This window comes from Bos mutus, chromosome 29 (genome assembly GCF_027580195.1).
Source record: "Bos mutus isolate GX-2022 chromosome 29, NWIPB_WYAK_1.1, whole genome shotgun sequence".
Taxonomy (NCBI): domain Eukaryota; kingdom Metazoa; phylum Chordata; class Mammalia; order Artiodactyla; family Bovidae; genus Bos; species Bos mutus.
In genome coordinates this window covers 36038358-36061897 of record NC_091645.1, presented here as the reverse complement: position 1 = coordinate 36061897, position 23540 = coordinate 36038358, and the positions used below count along the sequence as shown (strand labels likewise).

General features: G+C 45.9%; 2 protein-coding genes and 1 pseudogene across 3 annotated transcripts in view; 2 read left to right on the top strand and 1 right to left on the bottom strand.

The window, feature by feature from the left end:
• Window positions 1–4922, top strand: part of APLP2 (amyloid beta precursor like protein 2) — a 62611-nt gene extending 57689 nt beyond the window's left edge. For both annotated transcript variants that reach the window (XM_070365187.1, XM_005887531.3), the window contains 4 exons: window positions 292–377; window positions 1067–1141; window positions 1632–1787; window positions 3489–4922. In XM_070365187.1, the coding sequence (XP_070221288.1) occupies window positions 292–377; window positions 1067–1141; window positions 1632–1787; window positions 3489–3590 (419 nt within the window). In that variant the 3' untranslated portion in view covers window positions 3591–4922. The remainder of the gene's footprint in view (window positions 1–291; window positions 378–1066; window positions 1142–1631; window positions 1788–3488) is intronic.
• LOC138986249 (translation machinery-associated protein 7-like) lies at window positions 2527–3010 on the bottom strand. The gene has a single exon (XM_070365189.1). It carries the CDS (start codon window positions 3008–3010, stop codon window positions 2819–2821), a length of 192 nt encoding a protein of 63 aa, XP_070221290.1. The 3' UTR covers window positions 2527–2818.
• Window positions 4923–14719: 9797 nt separating the features above from the next.
• On the top strand, window positions 14720–15245 carry LOC138986248 (cytochrome c oxidase assembly factor 7 pseudogene; annotated as a pseudogene).
• The last annotated feature ends 8295 nt before the right edge of the window (window positions 15246–23540 follow it).

Here is a 23540-nt window from a genome sequence, read left to right as displayed (position 1 = left end):
GGAAGGCCTTTAGACCCAGTTTCTCTTTGTAGTTCAAAGCGCGTTCTCTCCTGAAGGCTTACACAGTGAGCACCACATCCTCTTCCTGTCCCATGACACCCATCGGTCCTGTGTCCCTCATCCCTGTGGAGCATAACGCATCCTCCAGGATGGGAGCAAGTAGCACATCGAGAGCCGGGGGTGGGGGCATGCCGTGGGGGCTCCCTGACTCTCAGGAGGGAGTCTGCCACTTCTGTGAGGCGGACGTGAGGTCAGCCCACCTCGGGAGACAGCTGCGCTCTCTGCACACAGGATCCGCACTGGGAGAGCAGGACGGAGGACTGATCGGGGCCGAGGAGAAAGTGATCAACAGCAAGAAGAAAGTGGATGAGAACATGGTGAGCCGCTTCTCCCTGCTCCGTGTCCGAGTTAACTTTGAGAACGATCAGACACTCCCCCGATGGACTCCCACGTGTCCGTGCCCACAGGGGAGCACAGGGCGGGCTCCCACTGCCCCTGCAGTTGTGCTCTGTTCTTCAGCATCTACATATGAGACGGAGCAATTCTTTCAGCAGTAGCTCATCTCTTGCTATACAGTGGAAAATAATATTTGCAACTAAGAGTATGAACAAATGTGAGAGGCTGTTTATAATGATTTAATAACTTGAAGTGGAATAGAATCACATTTGGTTCGTTAGCTGCCTGAGGTTTATACCTCCTGCTAATTACTTTTCTAGCATTTTTATCACTTAATGTTTCTAGATTATCCTTAACTGAGTTTGATATTTGAACATGGCTACTGGATAGTCTGTCCTGAAATACCTCCACAATGGTCACTTAAAGGAAAAGGCAGGGGACAGCCCTTAAAGGACCAACTGCTGTATGGTAATTTTGCACCCAGCCCTGCTCCTTTGTTAAGGGGTTTGGTGAGTGGACCTAGGAAGCGTGGCAGAACTGATGGGATGCTGGGTGTCCATCCAGTGTCTGTTTCCCTGCTCCAAATGGTATACGGAGCAGCAAAGAAGTAGTTACCCGTATGCTCAACTTCCCCTCCCTCTCAGCTGGTGACATTTCCCCGCTGTTTCAGGTCATTGATGAGACCCTGGACGTGAAGGAAATGATTTTCAACGCTGAGAGAGTTGGAGGCCTCGAGGAAGAACCGGTATGCGTTTTGTTCCAAAACCTGATGGCAGGTCTCAGGTCAGCCTTGGCTATTTTCTCTCCCACCCTCCCAGTTCAGGGGGAAGACGGAGCAGCACCTGCTATCTAAAGTTATCAAGGTCCCACGTCCCCCATTTTCCTGTACTTTCAGATAAGAAAGATTAGCATCCCCATGAAGGTAAAGGAAGGGCTTCCCTGATAGCTCAGTTGGTAAAGAATCCACCTGCAGTGCAGGAGATCCTAGTTCAATTCCTGGGTTAGGAAGATCTGCTGGAGAAGGGATAGGCTACCCATTCCAATATTCTTGGGCTTCTCTTGTTGCTCAGCTGGTAAAAAAAAATCAACCTGCAAAGCAGGAGACCTGGGTTTGTCCCTGGAAGGAAAGGATAGGGGCCCTCCCCACCTGGATAACCACTTGGGCAGCAGGGTCCTGGCACCCCGCGGGCTTGTCGTCTCTCACACCCTATGGCCTGTCTGTTCTGTTGCTTCAGGAGTCTGTAGGGCCACTGCGGGAAGACTTCAGCCTGAGCAGCAGTGCCCTCATCGGCCTGCTGGTCGTCGCAGTGGCCATCGCCACCATCATCGTCATCAGCCTAGTGATGCTGAGGAGGAGGCAGTATGGCAGCATCAGCCATGGCATCGTGGAGGTGAGCCGTCAACGAGCTGGACAGGACCCGAGCGTCAGCTTAATCACTGTGTTATTTGGCTCCCGTCTTGGAAGTCAGCCCCCGCTGAATTAAGCTGATCCTGTCACAAGGGCTGTCACCAACATTTAACATTGATTTGGGCTTTGACTGTGAATGTGAGGAAGTCGTAAGAGCATTTTATGCTGAGAAAATGGTTTTCTCAAATTGTTTCCTTAGTGTGTCCCGTTCTTTTTTTCAGGTGTGTTAGATGTTTGAGAATGAAGGACCGCTAATACTGGTTTTTTTAACTTTTTAATATCTGTTTATTATTAGTTTGCTTCTTTTGACTTGGTTTCTAAGGAGCAAGCCACGTAGGTGTGCGACAGGTCAGGTAACGATGGCTATGTGAGTGAACTGAGTCTTAAACATATGAAAGAGGAATAACACTCTTATTTTTCAGTAGGGGAGAAAAAGCAGCAGGAAATTCAGAAAGAAGGAGCCAGACCAGATTGTTTTCTGACCCGTCTTTCGCTCATTTGTACTCAGAGCTGTTTACTTAGCACTGGTTTTTAGTGGGCGGTGGGAATGCCCACGGTGCCCTTATTCCAGAAAAGGAACCTGGTAAGGAATAGAATGCAGTTGGGAAAATTAGTCCAAGTGCACTTGGTTATCTGGTTTCACCTCCTCCTGGACCCTGATCAGGTGGTAGGATTCCGGAGCTGGAGGAGACCAGAGGCCATCCGGTCTTGCTGCTGGCAAGGCTCGCCCTCGCCCAGGCCGCGCCTCGTAGACACAGCAGAGCAGAGACTTGCTGTAGATTCAGCTCACCGTTCCCTCCAATGTGGACTCTAGGTTTCAGGAGGCTGGCCTCTCTGACCCTCTTTTCTTTTGTTATTATTATTTTTTTTTTATAAAAAGTTTTAAATGTACAAAAAGTTCCAGGACAATACTTCATCCTACCTAGAGGTGTAGCAGCTGCTACAGCAGGGAATGCGGATGTCTGCACAGGAATGGAACTAAGGGTCCTCACCGCCTCGGACGCAAGGAACAGCTTACTGTTTGCCAGATTCCTTAATTCCACCTGTGGCCAGGGGTACTTTCCCCATGATCTTCCCTTTTAGCCCTTCGAGTGTCTTTTGCTCCTCCTTCTGTTTATGCTTGAATGCCTTACCCTCCTCGTCTGTCTCCTTGGCTTGCTTCTTAGGTGGCTTCAGGGGCCTCTTGGCACCTTCACAGCCCAACATGGCACCTGCCGCCCCTTCCCCAGACCCTGCCACTGGAAGCAGAACTCTCCGTCCCAGCTCCTGCGCTGATACCTCCCCCCATTTTCTTTTTTTATTTCTTTGGTTTCGTTGGGTCTTAGTTGCGACACCTGGGGTCTTCAGTGGGGCGTGCGATCTGTCATTGCAACACGAGGGCTCTAGTTGGGGTGCGAGGGCTCAGTAGTTGGATCGAGTGGGCGTCATTGCTCCACGGCATGTGGGACCTTCATTCCCCAACCAGGGATCAAGTATCCCCCGTGTTGCAAGGCTGATTCTTAACCACTGGACCACCCGGGAAGCCCCCTGACCCTCTTCTCTTCTTTCTTCTCCTACTGGATCCTCACCGCCTGCTCTTGTCTCGTCCGCGCCCGTGGTCCCGGGGATCGCACAGTTCACGTCTTCTGACACCCTGGCATGTTCTCCTGCGTTCTCACAGTGCCCACCGTCTTTTTTCCTCCAGGTCGACCCGATGCTCACCCCAGAAGAGCGTCACCTGAGCAAGATGCAGAACCATGGCTACGAAAACCCAACCTACAAATACCTGGAGCAGATGCAGATTTAAGCGGGGGAAGCGCAGCGCCAGTGGAGGGAGGTTGGGCGGGCAGCAGACGTCCAGAGGTCTGGATGGACGATGGACCGACAGTGACTTCCAGAGGAATTCCTCGACACTCAGATCTCCTGGAGCATTAAGACTATAAAGTACTACTGTAGAGTCACAATTTCCATTCTTTTAAATGGGCGAAAAAATGTTAATATAACAATATATGATATATAAACCTTAAATGAACAAATGATCTATTGCAGATATTTGACTGATGTAGTTTTCTTTTTTTAAATTAATCAGGAATCTCACTTCTATTGTATCGTCTCACACATGCTCTCTACTGAAATGGAAAATGTTGATTGTCAATGATAGACCGAACATGCTACATGCGGGCTGTTTGTTCCAGCTCCACTGTGTAAACCACCTCTTTAAGGCTCACTGTCCTGGTTTTTATTTAAAAAAAAAAAAAAATGAAGAAGAAGAGGCAGTATTCCCTTTAAATGGGCTTTCAGAAAGTTGCTGAGAAAGCTGAATCAGGAGCTGTTATTATTGGTTCTTAAAGTACATCACCATCCCCTCTGAAAATGCCTTTGAAGGACCTTTTCTCGGAGATCTGGTGCTCCCACCGCTGGGTACCAGGGTGTCTTCTCACAAGTCCTGTCACCAGAGAGGTGCTCAGAGCAAGCTTTTGCGCTTCAGCATCTCTCAGCGAGCCTGTGTGTGCAGAGCAGGCCCACTGCTGCGCTCCTTCTCAATCCAGTTCTTCCACAGAAATTAGCCTGTCGTTGGTACCTGGCGACCTTCCTCTGTCTGCCATTGACTCACCGTAGCTTCTGACCACGCACGTCCTTCCCAAGTGATGTCTAGATGTGCAGTTTTCCTCTTTGGGTAATTCCCGGCCCCCCTCCCCCGTCAAGGCACTGGTCCGCACCATCCACTGGGAGAAGACGGCAGGAGGAGACGGCCAGCGGCCCGGGGAGAACCAGGGAGGTGTGCTTTTCTGTGGAAGGTGGATGTTCCAAGCTGTACACGAATGACCTGTAGACCCCATGGAAGCTCTGAAAGTTTTGTTTCATCCACATGAGTCTCTGTGATGCTTGTGTAGTTGATGTTGCTGCTCACAGCTGCTTCTTTTCCTTTTTTTTTTTTTTTTTTAATTCAGAAGGTTCTGGTAACCTGTGGTGTATCTTTTTTTCTATTTCCCTGTGATGTTTTTTTTTCTTCTTCCTCCCCTTTACCCATCCATGTCTCTTCCCACTATGCACAGATAAACTTCACCTACAAACTCCTTAATCTGATCTGTGGAGAATGTACAGAGTTTAAACACATCAATAAATACTTTAACTTCCACCAGGACTCCGTGTGTCATTGGCCTGGCGTTACTTGTGGTGACGGCTTCAACCCTCCACCCCAGAGGGTGGGTGGCTTCCTTTTCTGGAGGGTCACTGACAACTCAGCGGAGGCAGGAATTGGTCCAGCAGGCTGGACTCCTGAGCTTGAATTGCATTTTTCATTTAAAAAATTTAAAAAAGAGGAAAGGTTCCTTCAACCTCAAAGCTTATGACATTTTTTTATCTCAGAGAAAGTCTTTCATTATTTCTGTAATGATTTCCTCCACTGTATTTTATGTTTTCTAAAACTGTTAACTGGTTAAACCTCTAATTGCTCCTTTTTCTTTATAGTCTGTAATCTGGGTGATTCATTTGCGTATCTTCACCTTTCTAATGAGTTCTGTAATTATGTTTTTAAATTCCATAAGAACTGCTTGCTTCATTGCTCTGTCTCCCTTTCTTCTTGCTGCGCTACATGTGGGATGTCTGATCCCTGGTGGCATGTGGGATCTTAGTCCCCCTGTCACGGGTCGGAACCTGTGCCTTTTGCAGTGTCTCAACCAGCCGGACTGCCTGGGGATTCTCTGCTGGCTTTATCTTAATAGTTCTTATAATTTCTTCTTTTTATGAGGAAAATCCATCTGAGTTTGTGCAGTAGGATTTTGAAAGTATTCTTCCTTCTCTTAACTTGCCTGTTTCCCTTTTTATTATTATTTTTTGTTTGTTTTTTAATTTTTATAACGTTGTGTCGGTTTTGGCCATCAGATCAGATCAGATCAGTTCAGTCGCTCAGTCGTGTCCGACTCTTTGCGACCCCATGAATCGCAGCACGCCAGGCCTCCCTGTCCATCACCAACTCCCGGAGTTCACTCAGACTCACGTCCATCAAGTCAGTGGTGCCATCCAGCCATCTCATCCTCTGTCGTCCCCTTCTCCTGCCCCCAATCCCTCCCAGCATCAGAGTCTTTTCCAATGAGTCAACTCTTCGCATGAGGTGGCCAAAATACCGGAGTTTCAGCTTTAGCATCAGTCCTTCCAAAGAAATCCCAGGGCTGATCTCCTTCAGAATGGACTGGTTGGATCTCCTTGCAGTCCAAGGGACTCTCAAGAGTCTTCTCCACACCACAGTTCAAAAGTATCAATTCTTCGGCGCTCAGCCTTCTTCACAGTCCAACTCTCACATCCATACATGACCACAGGAAAAACCATAGCCTTGACTAGACGAACCTTTGTTGGCAAAGTAATGTCTCTGCTTTTGAATGTGCTATCTAGGTTGGTCATAACTTTCCTTCCAAGGAGTAAGCGTCTTTTAATTTCATGGCTGCAGTCACCATCTGCAGTGATTTTGGAGCCCAGAAAAATAAAGTCTGACACTGTTTCCACTGTTTCCCCATCTATTTCCCATGAAGTGATGGGACCGGATGCCATGATCTTCGTTTTCTCTTTTTCACTCTCCACTTTCACTTTCATCAAGAGGCTTTTGAGTTCCTCTTCACTTTCTGCCATAAGGGTGGTGTCATCTGCATATCTGAGGTGATTGATATTTCTCCCGGCAATCTTGATTCCAGCTTGTGTTTCTTCCAGCCCAGCGTTTCTCATGATGTACTCTGCATATAAGTTAAATAAACAGGGTGACAATATACAGCCTTGACATACTCCTTTTCCTATTTGGAACCAGTCTGTTGTTCCATGTCCAGTTCTAACTGTTGCTTCCTGACCTGCATACAAATTTCTCAAGAGGCAGATCAGGTGGTCTGGTATTCCCATCTCTTTCAGAATTTTCCACAGTTTCTTGTGATGCACACAGTCAAAGGCTTTGGCATAGTCAGTAAAGCAGAAATAGATGTTTTTCTGGAACTCTCTTGCTTTTTCCATGATCCAGCGGATGTTGGCAATTTGATCTCTGGTTCCTCTGCCTTTTCTAAAACCAGCTTAAACATCAGGAAGTTCACGGTTCACATAATGCTGAAGCCTGGCTTGGAGAGTTTTGAGCATTACTTTACTAGCGTGTGAGATGAGTGCAATTGTGCGGTAGTTTGAGCATTCTTTGGCATTGCCTTTCTTTGGGATTGGAATGAAAACTGATCTTTTCCAGTCCTGTGGCCACTGCTGAGTTTTCCAAATTTGCTGGCATATTGAGTGCAGCACTTTCACAGCATCATCTTTCAGGATTTGGAATAGCTCAACTGGAATTCCATCACGTCCATACTATGAAGCAAATTGGCTGTTAATTACACACACACCCCCTCCCTCTTGAGCCTTGCTGCCTTCCCCCGATCCCACCCCTCTAGATCATCACAGAGCGGCAGGCTGGGCTCCAGTGTTACGTAGCAACGTCCCCCCGGCTGTCTGATTCACACGTGATAGTGTATGTTGATGGTACTTTCTTCATTCGTCCACTGACTCACTCCCTCACTGTGTCCACAAGTCCATCCTCTGCATCTGTCTCCATTCCTTCCCTGCAAAAGGTTCATCAATGCCACTTACCTAGATTCCATACATATGCGTTAATATACTCTATTTATCTGACTTCGCTCTGTAACAGGCTCGAGGTTCATCCACCTCACTAGAACCAAGACTCAAATTTGTTCTGTTTTTTTATGTCTGAGTAATACTCCGTTGTGTATATGTACCCCAATTTCTTTGAACATCTAGCTTGCTTCCCTCTGGCTATTGTAAATAGTGCTGCAATGAGTGTTGGGATATGAGTCTTTTAAAATTGTGGTGTTCTCAGGGTGTGTACCCAGTAGTGGGGTTTCTGAGTCATATGGTAGATTTATTCCCAGTGTTTTAAGGGATCTCATACTGTTTTCCATCTGCCTATTTCCTTTTGAGCTCTTGACTGCCTTTGAAAGTGAAAGTGTTAAGTCGCTCAGTCATGTCCAACTCTTTATGGCCCCATGGACTGTAGCCCACCAGACTTCTGTGTCCATGGAATTCTCCAGTCAAGAATACTGGAGTGGGTTGCTGTTCCTTTCTTCAGGGGATCTTCCTGATCCCGGCGTGGAACCCAGGTCTCCTGTATTGCAGGTGGATTCTTTACCATCTGAATTCCTATAAAGGTGTAGTGATCATTCATTTGATCAAACATAAAAACTACATGATTAGCTAAAAGAAAGAAATCAGAAAGTGAAGGGTTTGGTCCAACAAAATACAATTGTTTATTAACATAAGACTTTTCTCGATCCTGGCAACAGTGAGTAGAGCTTGGGGCTGAATTTTAAAGAAAGGTTTGCAGCCTTCATTTCTGAGTTTCTTAAATAACCTGCCACTAGCAGGCACTGTCCTCTCATTGAAGGAGATTTGTTTACTCAACACCTGCTTTCAGTGTGTTGTGCCCGGGGGTGATTTTCACTGTGATGGAAGTCTTTCTACTCGTGAGTAAATTCAGGGGCTGATCTCAGCAGTCCTCGCCCTAGTGGAGTGTAATGCAGCTTTACATATATGGTGCTGTCAAGATCCCACTGCGTGTCCCTGTGTGCACATACATGGTGTGTGCATTTTCTTTAGATACTGGAATAGGGGTGTGCGTTTTATGAGCCTCTGGCCAGGAAATGCCTTGGGACAAACCAGTTGAACCGGCTGGTTCTTTGTCACCATCAGCAGGTCCCCATCTGCCCCTCCCTCCTGCATTGACCTCACAACTCGCAGCCAGGAAGTTGGGAAAATAGAAACTTTATTTCTTTGAAGCCAGTGTCTCCGAGTTCTGAAGGGTGTCTTCAGTTGGCCCTCTGCAATACCAGCTGGGATGTGTGGGTCTGCATTATTAGGATTCCCTCCCAAATCTAACAGACCAGCTTTGCTTGGGTCAGCGCCTGCCATCTGCCGGCTGCTTTGAATGCGTTGCCTCATTTTATTGTCTGGACTTCACAGGGGGCTATTGTCTTACACAGAGAGGTGAGGAATGACACCCCCTTCCCAGGGGATGTCGGTCCTGGGAAACGGGGGCCGAAGTCACCCCACATGCGACACTTGTCAGCCAGGGCTCGTCCAGCTCACCAGCTCTTAGGACCAGTGTCCATCACCCACGTCCCTATTGACGGTGGGTCTCAGAGACGCGGGGTGGGGAGCGCTGGTGAAACAGCAGTGGGTTCCATTACGCCGAGGGGGTCGGTGCAGAGGGAGCCGAGGGTGGATCTGAATGTCCCGGCAACAAGGCTCCCGTGTCCTCCTCACCCTGGAATGATGTAGAAGCTCTGTGGAGATTTAAGTTTTTTTATTTTGAAAGGAAATGTGGACTTCCCTGGTGATCCAGTGCTCCCAATGCTGGGGCCTGGGTTCAATCCCTGGTCAGGGAACCAGATGCCACCTGCTGCGACTAAGACCTGGTGCAGTGGAATAAGTAAGTAAATTTAAAAAAAGAAGCGTATGTAAGGCAGCAAGCCTCATCTAAGCCAGCTCCACTCCGCTCCCTGGTGGCACCTTCCCCCACGCCATCCTGGGAGAAACTCGCTCCGCTCCCGGTTTCTGCAGGTGACTCAGCCTTGCCCCTGGGGAACGGGGCCCCGCCCCCTCCTGGCGGCCTCCGGTGCCCGCAGCTCCTGCGGACTTTGGCACGAGGTCCTCCTACCTCCCTCGTCTGCTCTCAGTGACAATCGGAACCTGGCAGTCAGGTCTGAGCCAGCCCAGGTGTCCCAGTAACTTCTGGTTTCAGTTGCCATGACGCTGTTTTCTCTGATTTAAGAGAGAGGTTGGGATGTGATGAGTTGCTCAAATTTGGGGAGGCCCTGGGGTCCCCTCCAAAGGAACATACGGCCTTACATGACTGTTAGAAGTGGACACTTGAGAGTAGAGAGAAGGAACCAGAAGGCCCCGTGGCTTCCCTGTCCCGCCCTCGTTTCACAGCTGACACATGGCCACCAGCTCACACGCTCCTGCACAGAGCCAAAGTCTGTAGGGTATGCAGTAATTTTCTGGGACAAAGGGTGAAGTGGTCCTTGTAAAACAGGGCCAGCTTGCACCATGCCCTCTTAGCTGCAGTGGACAGGGGAAATGATGTCTCTCCTGCCCTCTGTGGGCACTGGGTCCAGCAGACCTTTACAACCAGCACAGCTGTGCCTTCCTGAGGGGCGTGGTCCAGGTATCCAGAGTTGGGGACAGGACTTGACCAAACAGAAAACATTTTTCTAGCATCCTTGAAATGGATGGAGCATGGCTTCTTGATCAATCTCCTGAAGTTCTCGGCCGACTTAACCCAGGTCTGACTGAACTGAAGGCAGTGGCTCTTTCTTTACAGCAGCAATCTCCATCAATAAAACCTTTTTGTAATGGTATTTCTATTTTTACTTTTTTGAGGAATGTCCATACAGTATTCCATAATTTACATTCCCACCAACAGCGCACAAAGGTTCCTTGTTCCTTACCAGCACTCCAAAACCTTTTAAATTTGTGTCTTAGTCATTTAAAAAGTATATATATGTACTTATAAATGGAAATTTGGAAAGCATAAAAAAGATGAAATTTCCCCCCAAAATTTTATTTACTAAAGGAACAAAGCCTTCGGGTCTAGTGAAATGTTGCTAGTTTCAGTGGAAGCAAAGTGATTGTTTTCATTCTTCCTCTACCTAAAGTCCATAGATGATTCATTTTTCTTTAGTTTTTACCCAGTGTCCTTTCTCTGTCCCAGGACGTCACATTTTTTAGATGTGTCTTGTTAGGGAAATCAAAATGGAGGAAGTCTTGTTCAAGTTTCAGAAGCAGGAGAGCAGGCCTCCAACTTTGCTTCTGACTCTGCTCAGATTCTGTACCTGCTCACTTGCAAGCACAGCAATGAGGCAGCACTTTAGATAAGAAAGGGAGTGGGTCTTGGGATTCTTGAGCCCCTGGAGTTCTCGCCAATCCCCCAAGGTCTAAGAATTCTTGTGACTCACAAAAATTGTGAAACAGCTTTGTAAAGCTGCATTTTTTTGTACAGTGCTGCTTAATTCTGGATTTTGGTCAGCCCAATTTGGTGATGTATATGCTGTTACTTTTCTCTATTGTTTCTTTTCTTTTAATGACTATATTGAAATTAGGTCAAATAATCTTCCATAAAAAATTGTTTATATGTGCAACAAGTGGTTCGATTTGTTAATGAATCCTTTGAACCTAAAACAAAAGTAAAACTTTCAAGAAAACATGTCTCTTTAAGCTCCTCTTGACTGTAGAGATTTTCTCACACTTTCCTGTTTTTTGATGGCTTTGAGGAGTACAGGTCAGGCATACTGTCGGATGCTCTTCTACCAGGATTGGTTACACTTTTTTTTAATCATGATAAGACCCAGGGTTGTGTGTTACTGGGGAGGAAGACCACAGCCGAATGCCATGCTCATCATAGCATGTCAAGGGTATGAGCTGTCCCCATGATGGCCACTGCCTATCTTGGCCTTAATAACTCGCCTGTAGGTACACTTGTCAGCTTCTCCCGTGGAGTCCCTCTCCTCTGCCCTCCCTGGAAGGACATAGTTATGTGCTTAAGAAGTGGGGAGTTATGCTGGGTCACACCTTCTTATTTTCAAATCATGTCCTAACACTTTGCAACAGAGCAATTAGAAAGTCTAGTTCTAAAGTCTGCTTGTTTCACTATTGTGTCTCATGGCTATCAAAGCGGAAAGAGTTCTTGAGTGTGGTGATGGTTTCAGGGTTGTGTAAGCCTGACATGTATCAGACTTATCAGAGTGTACATTTCTAATATGTTCAGTTTATTGTATGTCAATTATACCTCAATAAAGCTTTTTTTTTTTTTTTTAAGCTGAAAGAAAGACCTTGCGCAAACAGGCTGGGATGGGAGAAATTATCTTTGGCCATGCCTGTTAACAGCACAATACTTAATTTCCAATCCTATCTACCGATTCTACTCCCGAGTTTAAGTATACAAAAGAGTCTTTCAGGTGAGACACCACTTTTGATAGCAGAATTATCTGCTAATGGAAAACTTTCCAGATGCTGGTTTTCAAATTTCTCCACAGCATAGTTCTCTTTACAGAAAGCAAATTGGAACAGGCGTTTTGTAGCTTAAAAAGCAAACAAAAAGGCTTCCCTGGTGGCTCAGTGGTAAAGAATCTGCCTTCCAGTGCGGGAGACGCCAGTTTGATCCGTGGTCTGGGAAGATCTCACATGCTGCGGAGCGACAAAGCCCGTGCACCTCAACTAATGAGCCTGCGCTCTAGAGCCCGGGAGCCACACCCACTGAAGCCCGAGTGTGCAGAGCTGGTGCTCGGCAACCAGAGAAGCCACAGCAGTGAGAAGCCCGCACACCTCAACTAGACAGCAGCCTCCGCTAGCCGCAACTAGAGAAAAGCCAGCACAGCAAGGAAGACCCACACAGCCAAAACCAGATTAATTAAATAAAATGAAAAACAGAAAACAGTTTAACATCATTAAGTACAAATCTAAATACTTTTTATGAATCTCTGAGACACAAAATGTTTTCTTAGGTACTTCCTACCTTATTTAAAAATATGGTGAAGATTTGTGTTTAAATGTTCTTGATTCTAACCAGAATAACTCTATTGGTTGGAGACATTTGGTAGAATTGCACTTAATGATTTCTAGCACCAAACTTTATCTGGGGATACTTTATTTCCCTAAAGGAAATCCGTCCTAAAGGAAATCAGTCCTGAATATTCATTGGCAGGACTGATACTGAAGCTGAAATTCCAATACTTTGGCCACCTGATGCGAAGAACTGACTCACTGGGAAAGACCCTGCTACTGGGAAAGATTGAAGGCAGGAGGAGAAGGGTATGACAGAGGATGAGATGGTTGGATGGCATCACTGACTCGATGGACATGAGTTTGAGTAAACTCCCCGGGAGTTGGTGATGGACAGGGAAGCCTGGTGTGCTGCAGTCCATGGGGTCTCAAGGAGTCTGACACGACTGAGTGACTGAACTGACTGACTTCATTTCCCCAGTCAAAGCATTACATTTCCCAGATTTTGCATACTACATTCTTTCCCATAAAATACAAATAAAATTGAAGAGGTAGCTATCATGTTACAAGTGGGAATTCTGAAGCCAAACCTCGTGATGCTTTTTCTAATTTGGCCACCTACTGACTGGTGACCTTGAGGAGGTTGCATAACTGCTGTGTGTCTTAGTTTCTCCATCTGAAGAAATGGGGTGGAGGCAGCACTAACCTGTTGGGTTAGGAGTGAGTGACCACAGGGAAAGATGCTAAAGCTACACCAGTATTATTTGTTGAAAACATCTTTTCCCAGAATACAGGGATTGATTAAAAAAAAAAAGTTGTTGTGTACTTCCTTATTAAAACAATTGGCAAATACTATAGGGCTCAGTGGTAAAGAATCTGCCTGCAACTTAGAAGTGTTAGTCATTCAGCCGTGTCCGACTCTTTGCAACCCCATGGACTATAGCCCTGTAGGCTCCTTTGTCCATGAGATTCTCCAGGCAAGAACACTCCAGTGGGTTGCTGTGCGTTCCTCCAGGAAACCTTCCCAACCCAGGGATCAAACCCAGGTCTCCTGCCGTCTGAGCAATGCAGGAGTCACAGGTTCAATCCCTGGGTCAGGAAGAGTCCCTGGAGAAGGAAATGACAACCAACTCCAGTATTCTGGACTGAGAAATCCCATGGACAGAGGAGCCTGGTGGCCTATAGTCCATAGGGTCACAAAAGAGTTGGACACGACTTAAGTGACTAAACAACAAAACAACATACCATAAATTGGGTTGTACTTCTTCCAAACATAGTCTAACATGGCTTTTTGCTTGTTTCTTCAAATCCACCTTCCTCCAACAGCACTTGCTGACAGGACCATGGATTATACTGCCACCGTGTCACTTCTGTGTTTTATTTCAGCCTTTTTATTACTGCAGCAGGACAAAATGATTCTATAATGGTTTATGGCTTTCTGTCTTTGCCATTTAATTAAGAACCTCAAGGTGTGTATTTATTATTCCTTAATGAAATTTTGTAAATTACGTAATTGAATATTGGATGACTTTAAGCATTGAAAAAATTGTAGTGGCTTGTCTTCATGTTCTGGATATTAAATTTTTAAATGACATTAATCATGCTGGTCTTGAAATATTCGTCAGTGCCACCTGACTCAACATACACTTAGAATGAGGAACGTCATTGTTAAATGTATGTTGTAAGTGGACATTATTAATGTGCAATGTAAATCCATAGTCTTGATAATTTAGAACTTTTTGGCAATTCCCAGTGGTTAGGACTCCTAGCTTTCACTGCTAATGGTCTGGGTTCAATCCCTGGTTGGGGAACAAGGATCCTGAAAGCCACCTCAAAAAAAAAACAAACCCATTTTTACCAACTTCTTATCAGATAATCGGAGAAGGCAATGGCACCCCACTCCAGTACTCTTGCCTAGAAAATCCCATGGATGGAGGAGCCTCGTAGGCTGCAGTCCATGGGGTCGCTAAGAGTCGGACACAACTGAGTGACTTCACTTTTACTTTTCACTTCCATGCATTGGAGAAGGAAATGGCAACCCACTCCAGTATTCTTGCCTGGAGAATCCCAGGGACGGCGGAGCCTGGTGGGCTGCCTTCTATGGGGTCGCACAGAGTCAGACACGACTGAAGCGACTTAGCAGTATCAGATGATAATATTTGTAACCTGATAATGTGGCCAGTGAAGGGTTTGTACTAGGAGTAGAAACGTCAATCTTATCATTTTCTTGTTCTTTGTAGTGAAAATGATATGCTGCAAGAGTCTTGTAAAGCCACTTGCACATTTATTTACGTTATTTGCCTAAAACATAAAGTTCCTTTAACCTGGTGAATGAGCCCTGGACTCAGAATGCAAGCAAATGCATTGGGTACTTTGATTTAAAAAAAAAAAAAAAAGAACTGGGCTAGCGAGAGCCATGGCGGGCTTGGTGGACTTTCAGGACGAGGAACAGGTGAAGTCCTTTCTGGAGAACATGGAAGTGGAGTGCAACTACCAGTGCTACCGCGAGAAGGACCCGGACGGTTGCTATCGGCTGGTGGACTATTTGGAAGGGATCCAGAAGAATTTTGATGAGGCTGCCAAGGTGTTGAAGTTCAACTGTGAAGAGAACAAACACAGTGATAGCTGTTACAAACTGGGGGCCTATTATGTGACTGGGAAAGTGCCCAGTGAAGCCTGGTTAGAAGGACAATCAGTAAAAGTTTGCTGAAGAGGATACCTTTTTTAAATCTCTGGAACTCTGTGGACTATTTCTGCCTTCACATGGAACATACGGTCTGTGGTAGTCTCAAATTTGAAGAAAGTTTAGCATTAACAGGAATATAAAGTTCCCTTGCTTAAGCAGAGGGGCATTTCTTTAGCCCATTTTCATTAATTTATGGTTTGTAAGTAATATATAGCTGCATTATTATTTTTTAAAAATCTGTGTGCCAATAGTAGCAGTTTAGTTAAATAATGTTACTTCCATCAACTAGAATGTTATTTAACCCATTAAAAAGTAATGTTTCTAAATAGTTTTTGTTGATGTCAGGAAGAGTTTATAATATAATATTCAATGAAGAAAGCTGAACAGAAAGTTATGTGTGAACTCACCTGTACAATATGGAAAAATAAAAATGTTCCTAGATGTTAAAAAAACAAAACAAAAAACAACCAAACCAATGTAGGCCCCATGCAGCACCACGGGTCAGGGGGCAGCCACAAATATCAGGTGAAGGAAAGGATGAACCTTGACGTGTTGACCATATGGACAAGGCAGAAATTCACAGTGGTGCTCACCAGAGTAGCAGGTAATAAAACACACGTCTAGGGAGGCTCCGAGACTGCCAGCTCAGAGTGCCTGCGTCCGCCCCATCCGGGGACACCACAGGGTGTTTTCGGAGAGCTCTTCTATGTTGGCAGAGTTTCTATATTACACATCCTGTCTGCCCAAAGCAGGAACAGAACTCGACTTATCAGCTGGCTCGGGGAGGGCACAGGTGTCACTTACCAGAGAGGCACTTACAAGAGGCTTACTCAAGAGGGAACAAGGAGAGCCTGGAGACCACTCTCTGGTTACACTGACTGCAGAACACGCAGCTTCCGGGCAGCAGGGCGGCATGACGGGCATCCATGGTTAGTGTCACTGGGGTGAGCCATCTCCCTAGGTCGGGGGCAGTGGGGCTCCCAAGGCAGCCCTGTGGTGTGTCTGGCCATGTTTCTGGCTGTTTCTCCTCCCTTCTTGCCTCTCTTACCTGCCCAGAGATTCTATGAGCTTTCTAAGAATCTTTTAAATAATTCTCTCTCTTATTTTTTGCTCAAATTAGCTAGAGCATTCTATTGTTCATGAGCTGGCAAGTTGACAAAAACTACATTAAAGGCAAACTCACTGAACTCTAGTGAGAAAATGGTACCTGTTGCCTTCCCTTAATAAAGCAGATAGTGCAGGACTTCCCTGGTGGCCCAGCAGTAAAGAATCTGCCTGCTGATGCAGGGACAGGGGTTTGATTCCTGGTCTGGGAAGATCCCACATGCCACAGACCAACTAAGCCTGTGCTCCACAACTACTGAAGCCCGAGCACCTAGAGCCCATGCTCTGCAACAAGAGAAGCCACTGCAGTGAGAAGCCCCTGAACCACAATGAGAGAGTAGCCCCTGCTCTCTGCAACTAGAGAAAGCCTGCCCTCAGCAATGAAGACCCAGTATAGCCATCGATAAATAAATAAATCTTTTTAAAAAAGAAAATAAAGGAGATATCACAAAAAACAAAAGCAAAAAGTAACATGAGAAGGACTCTGAATGTAGGAAAAAGGAAAATACAGACATAAAATGCTATCATCGATACCATACTGGTCCTAAATTTGAATCAGAAATATCAATGTGAATTTTTTGGGTGTTTTATCTCTTTAAAAAATTTCCTAGCTTTGTCCTCCAAAAGCCCCAGAAACAGTGACTACCTCAGTAGTGATAAACATCCCTGGTGGCCCGATGATTGTCTTGAAATGCTGTTTTTCCCTAAAAGATAACAGTTCAGTTGAGTCGCTCAGTCGTGTCCGACTCTGTGACCCCATGAATTGTAACACACCAGGCTTTCCTGTCCATCACCAACTCCCGGAGCTTTCTAAAACTCATGTCCATCGAGTCGGTGATGCCATCCAACCATCTCATCCTCTGTCATCCCCTTCTCCTCCTGTCTTCAATCTTGCCCAGCATCAGTGTCTTTTCCAATGAGTCAATTCTTCACATCAGGTGGCCAAAGTATTGGAGTTTCAGCTTCAGCATCAGTCCTTTCAATGAATATTCAGGACTAATTTCCTTTAGGATTGACTGGTTGGATCTCCTTGCAGTCCAAGGGACTCTCAAGAGTCTTCTCCAACACCACAGTTCAAAAGCATCAATTCTTTGGTGCTCAGCTTTCTTTATCGTCCAACTCTCACATCCATACATGACTACTGGAAAAACCAGAGCTTTGACTAGATGGACCTTTGTCGGCAAAGTAATGTCTCTGCCTTTTTATATGCTGTCTAGGTCAATCATAGCTTTTCTTCCAAGGAGCAAGTGTCTTTTAATTTAATGGCTGCAGTCATCATCTTCAGTGATTTTGGAGCCAAAAAATGAAGTCGCCCACTGTTTCCATTGTTTTCCCATCTATTTGCCATGAACTGATGGGACCAGATGCCATGATCTTAGTTTTCTGAATATTGAGTTTTAAACCAACTCTTTCACTCTCCTCTTTCACTTTCATCAAGAGGCTCTTTAGTTCTTCTTCCCTTTCTGCCATAAGCGTGGTGTCATCTGCACATCTGAGGTTATTGATATTACTCCCGGCAATCTTGATTCCAGCTTCTGCTTCTTCCAGCCTGGCATTTCGCATGATGTACTCTGCATATAAGTTAAATAAGCAGCAGGGTGACAATATACAGCCTTCACTTACTCCTTTCCTGATCTGGAACAAGTCTATTGTTCCATGTCTGGTTCTAACTGTTGCTTCTTGACCTGCATACAGGTTGTTTCTCAGGAGGCAGGTAAGGTGGTCTGGTATTCCCATCTCTTGAACAATTTTCCACAGTTTGTTGTAATCCACATAGTCAAAGGCTTTGGCATAGTCAATAAAGCAGAAGTAGATGTTTTTCTGGAACTCTCTTGCTTTTTTGATGATCCAACAGATGTTGGCAATTTGATCTCTGGTTCCTCTGCCTTTTCTAAAACCAGCTTGAACATCTAGAAGTTCGTGGTTCAGGTACTGTTGAAGCCTGGCCTAGAGAATTTTGAGCATTACTTTGCTAGAGTGTGAGATGAGTGCAGTTATGTGGTAGTTTGAACATTCTTTGGCATTGCCTTTCTTTGGGATTGGAATGAAAACTGACTTTTTTCAGTCCTGTGGCCACTGCTGAGTTTTCCAAATTTGCTGGCATATTGAATGTAGCACTTTAACAGAAGCATCTTTAGGATTTGAAATAGCTCAACTGGAATTCCATCATCTCCATTAGCTTTGTTCATAGTGAGAAAGGAGAAAGGAGCAGTGACCCCACAAGAGACTGACCCAGACTTGCCTGTGAGTGTCCAGGAGTCTCCAGCAGAGGCGTGGGTCGGTGGTGGCCTGCTGCAGGGTTGGGGGCACTGAGTGTGGCAGTTCCTGAAGGGGACCTTTTGACAGAGGTCGCCATTATGTTCATTACCTCCACCATAATTGGGCTCAGGTCAAACAACAGGGAGGGAACACAGCCTCACCCATCAACAGAAAATTAGATTAAAGATTTACTGAGCATGGCCCCGCCCATCAGAACAAGACTGTTTCCCCCACAGTCAATTTCTCCCATCAGGAAGCTTCCATAAGTTTCTTATCCTTATTGGTCAGAGGGTGGAGAGAATGAAAACCACAATCACAGAAAACTAATCAAACTGATCACATGGACCACAGCCTTGTCTAACTCAATGAAAAGACAACAGGATGTCTTGGAAAAATGGCTGATTGCATGTGTAGGCACAGAATGTACAAGGTGCACCCGAAATATCTGGCCAGAAGGCAAAGAATGATCAAAGAGAAGGAGGAATAGATCAAAAATGAGTCAGAACTCACTTAAAGACATTCCTGCTGGTCACAGAGGGGAGAGTTTGAACATCAATAGCATAAAAATGGCAATGAACCAAAACATATCAAATAACCAAAACATATTAAATCCAAGAAGCCATAATAATACAAAAACAAAGCAAACACCAATTGGTTCCTTTGGAAGATGCTAGGGAGCTGACTATTTTGAAAACTGCTATAGAGGGAAAGTCAGGCCTTTAGGACAGCAGGAGAAGAGGGTGAGAGAGGATGAGATGATTGGATGGCATCACCAACTCAATGGACGTGAGTCTGAGCAAATTCTGGGAGATAGTGAAGGATGAGGGAAGACTGGCGTGCAGTCCATGGGGTCACAAAGAGTTGAATGTGACTTGGTGACTGACCAACAACAACAGGCCTTTACTCTCCCCTTCCTGTAGAAACAGTACCACCGGGTAACCACATAGATGATAAATTTCTCTATTTAGAAGTATTCCAGCATGTAAATAAACAAGCGGTGGTAAGTTAAAACACTACTGGTTACACTTCCTGAATTTAGAGTCTAAGCATGGAACTAGCAAAACAGAATGAGATCGTCAGACACGGACCTCACTTGAAAGACACATCACCACCTATTAAGCATCTTCCCTCCAAAAAACAATCAAACTGGGACTTCCCTGGAGGTCCAGTGGTTGAGACTCTGCGCTTCCACTTCAGAGAGTGCAGTTCCATCCCTGGTTGGGGAACTAAGATCCCACATGCCATACAGTGCAGCCAGAAAATTAATTAAAAAACAAAAAACAAACCTTTATCTGATTAAGCCTCTGCTCAGTCACTTCAGTCAGAGAAGGCAATGGCACCCCACTCTAGTACTCTTGCCTGGAAAATTCCATGGTCAGAGGAGCCTGGTGGGCTGCAGTCCATGGGGTCACGAAGAGTCGGACACAATTGAGCGACTTCACTTTCACTTTTCACTTTCATGCATTGGAGAAGGAAATGGCAACCCACTCCAGTGTTCTTACCTGGAGAATCCCAGGGATGGGGGAGCCTGGTGGGCTGCCGTCTACGGGGTCGCACAGAGTCAGACACGACTGAAGCAACTTAGCAGCAGCAGCAGCAGTCACTTCAGTAGTGTCCGATTCTTTGTGACCCCACGGACTGTAGCCCGCCAGGTTCCTCTGTCCACGGGATTCTCCAGGCAAGAATACTGGAGTGGGTTGCCATTTCTTCCTCCAGGGGATCTTCCAGACCCAGAAATTGAACCCGTGTCTCTTGTATCTCCAGCATTGGCAGAAGGATTCTTTACCACTGAGCCACCTGGGAAGCCCAGGCCTCTAGATACTACAATTTGTAGAAAATACAAATGGAGAGGAAATTCACTAAATAGACAACAATTGGAGAAGACAATCCACAAAAATCCTGACTGTGGAAAGTCTGCAGGACAAATGGTTTGATTTCTCTAGTAAATAAATCGCAAAGGAAGAAAAAAGGGAATCTCTAGATTAAAAGAGACCTAAAAAACATATTTAAAACAAAAGAGACAAACCAAAAGCAGGTTGAAGCTAAACCCTGATGTGCAGAGATTCAGGCCTGCATGATAAAAACCATACTGAAAAAACACACAAGTAATCCCCAGAGAGGTGGGTACAGAGCTAGTCAGGGGGGAAGTGGGGTTGTTTGGGGACTGCACACGGAGGGCTCAGGGTAGGCTGTGTTGACAAGATACTGTTGCCTGAGAGTAATCCGGAACACTGTGTATTTATTTCATGCTGTTTTCTATATTTGTGTTGCATTTAACAATAAAAAGTTTTAAGTGATAACAGAAAACCAGAAAACGTTTTCACTTATTCGTTTAGTTTTAAAATAATTTAACACTTCATAGTATGTATCTCAAATTATCTTGTTCTTTAAGTGTTTACTCCCCCTGACCCCTACAACTACAATGTAAGCACCCATGACAGGAGGAACAGTTTCTGAAAAGGAACATTTTCTATCCTATAGGTCCTTGTATCCTCCATGCTAGAGCAGTACCTAACATGCTGTAAATATACAATAAACATGTTGAATGAATGCTGAATAAAAGTAAGTAAATCAATAATCCAACAAACATTTATTGAGTATGAGCTGGGGAATAAGCAGATACCAATCCTGGCCCTCAGGAGCTTTGTGGGGTTTTTTTAAATTTTATTATTATTTTTAAAATTTTTATTTATTTATTTTTGGCAGTGCTGGGTCTTCGTTGCTGCTCCAGCTTTTCTCTAGTGGTGGTGGGTGGGCTTCTCATTGCAGTGGCTTCTCTTGTGGAACACAGTTTCCAGGGCACACGGGCTTCAGTAGTGGGGGCTCGTGGGATTAGTTGCCCGGTGGCATGTGGGATATTCCCGGACCAGGGGTCGAACCTATGTCCCCTGCTTTGGCAGGTGGATTCTTTACTACTGCACCACCAGGGAACTCAGGTGCTTTGTGTTTCAAGAGGTGGCTGATGCAGCGCCATGTATCTGTCATCACAACCGGCTGGAGTAGAACCAAGTGGAAGAAGGCAGTGCTTCTGGAGGTCATGTGTAGTCCTGGAAGGAGAATATGGTGGCTTGGAATAGAGAGACACAGTAGAAAAATCAAGGACTAGACAGATTCCAAATATTTTTTTGGGTAAAACTGACAGATTTGTTTCTTGTGGCTGAGTGGGACAAAGAAAAAGAAGTCAGTGATGTCGTGTGTGTGTGTGTGCGCCCGCATCATGGAGTGTTTTTTTTTGCATCAATTTTTATTTTGTTTTGAAGACCCCCACAGCATGCGGGGGTCTTCATTTCCCAGTCAGGGATCAAACCTGTGCCTTCGGAGTCTTAACCACTGGATCCCCAGGGAAGTCCCCAGAGATGTCTTTACAATTTTTTCATTAAATGGATCAATCCAATATTACTAAGATGGGCAGATCTGAAGTAACATAAAAGAGAGACACTCATGACACTGAAAGCTGCCCTCCCCACTCCGCCCACAAAAGGAGTCTCATACCACCTCCCAGGCTCCTTCAGTATCCCCTCTTATCTCATGGAGCTGTGAATGCCTTGCATGTAGAAGGCACCAGTGCTGTCATTTGAATGCAATGTGCATGCCATGCATTTACTGTGATGCTGGGCTGAGAGAAGGCGATGCAGGCCAAGACCCTTCCCCTACACTGTGTCGCATCAGCTGAGTGCACACCATGCGTGTGACAGAGGAAGAAGTGTAACCACATGTCCTGATGCTAAACCCGCTTGCTTTAATCCTCATAAATTATGCATGTGGGTAAGTGCTTCTGTTCCTAAATGGTAATTGAAGAAACCTCAAAGCAGACAGCCTGTCGGATATAGTTCTCACGCTCCTAAGGGGTGTGTCCAGACTCTAACCCGTGTCAGCCTCAGCCTGTGTCACACAGCCTCCACCATCACCTTTCTCTTCCCCCACAAACACTCCACGACCAAAGCTGCCATCCCCTCCCCCATAAGTCCTGCTCTTCTTGACCCCAGGACTCTGTCCATGGGGGCCTCCTCAGAAGGCTGCTCCAACCACCCAAACATCCCTGGGGCCAGAGCTACTTAGAGGGTATCCACAGGTGGACCTGGCCACAGGCTGAAAGACACTGGCTTCAATGGGTGTTGACATGGAAGGGAGTAGGGGCCATGTCAGGCAGCTCCAGATCAAAAGTTTAAAATCACCGAGCTCTGCTGCCCAAGGTGATGAGATCAGGTGCAAACCCGGGTGAGGCAGATCATGCCAGGCCTGCCTGCAATTGCCACTCCTGTGAGGACCAGTTTGCACTCGAGTCTGGTGTGGGGGAGGTCTGGAAAGAGCAGGGGAGAGCAGAGTCAACCTGTTAGGGAGCCCTCATCCATGAATGTATCTTAACTTTCTAGAACAAGGACTGTATTTGACACCTACTTCCCTGTACAGGGTAAACATGAACTAGATTCTAAATACCCATTGTCCGGTGGGCACAGCCTTCTCCCTGCAGGACGCCCACCCACACCCCTGGCCTTGACAGCAACACTGCATCCTCCTGGCGTCTTCCCCATATCACCCCACCCTGCCTTCTCTCCTTGTCCCGGTGAAATCCAAATTCAGCCCAAATGTCACTCCTATGAAGGTGTCACAGGCAGAGTTCATCTGTCCCCCTCAGTTCCCCCAGAATCCGGAACTCTTCTCAACTAGAGCTTGCACACCAGGGCGTCTTGATTTTCCTGGTCCACGTAAGAGCTCTCTAGACGTGGCTGCAGGGAAGCACGAGGCCATGAAACTGATGAGCATGTGAGCATATCATGAAGATCAGGCTTCTGCTCTTGGCTTTTTTCACGTACCATTTAGGAACAGAAGTACTGACCTCACATGTCATGAGTTTAGTGTCAGGATATGTGGTTACACTTTTTCCTCTGTCACACGCATGGTGTGCACTCAGTAAGCTGACAGGACACAGTGTCACGGGAAGGATCTTGGCCTGCATCCCCTTCTTTTGATCTGGGATTGCAGTAAACACACACATGCACATTGCATTCAAACAACAGCACTGGTGCCTTCTACGTGCAAGGCATTCACAGCTCTGTGAGGTAAGAGGGGATGCGGAAGGAACCTGGGAGACAATATGAGATCCTTCTTTTGTGTGTGGGGTGGGGGTGGAGTAGCAGTTTCAGCGCCATGAGTGTCTCTCATTGTCATTACTTG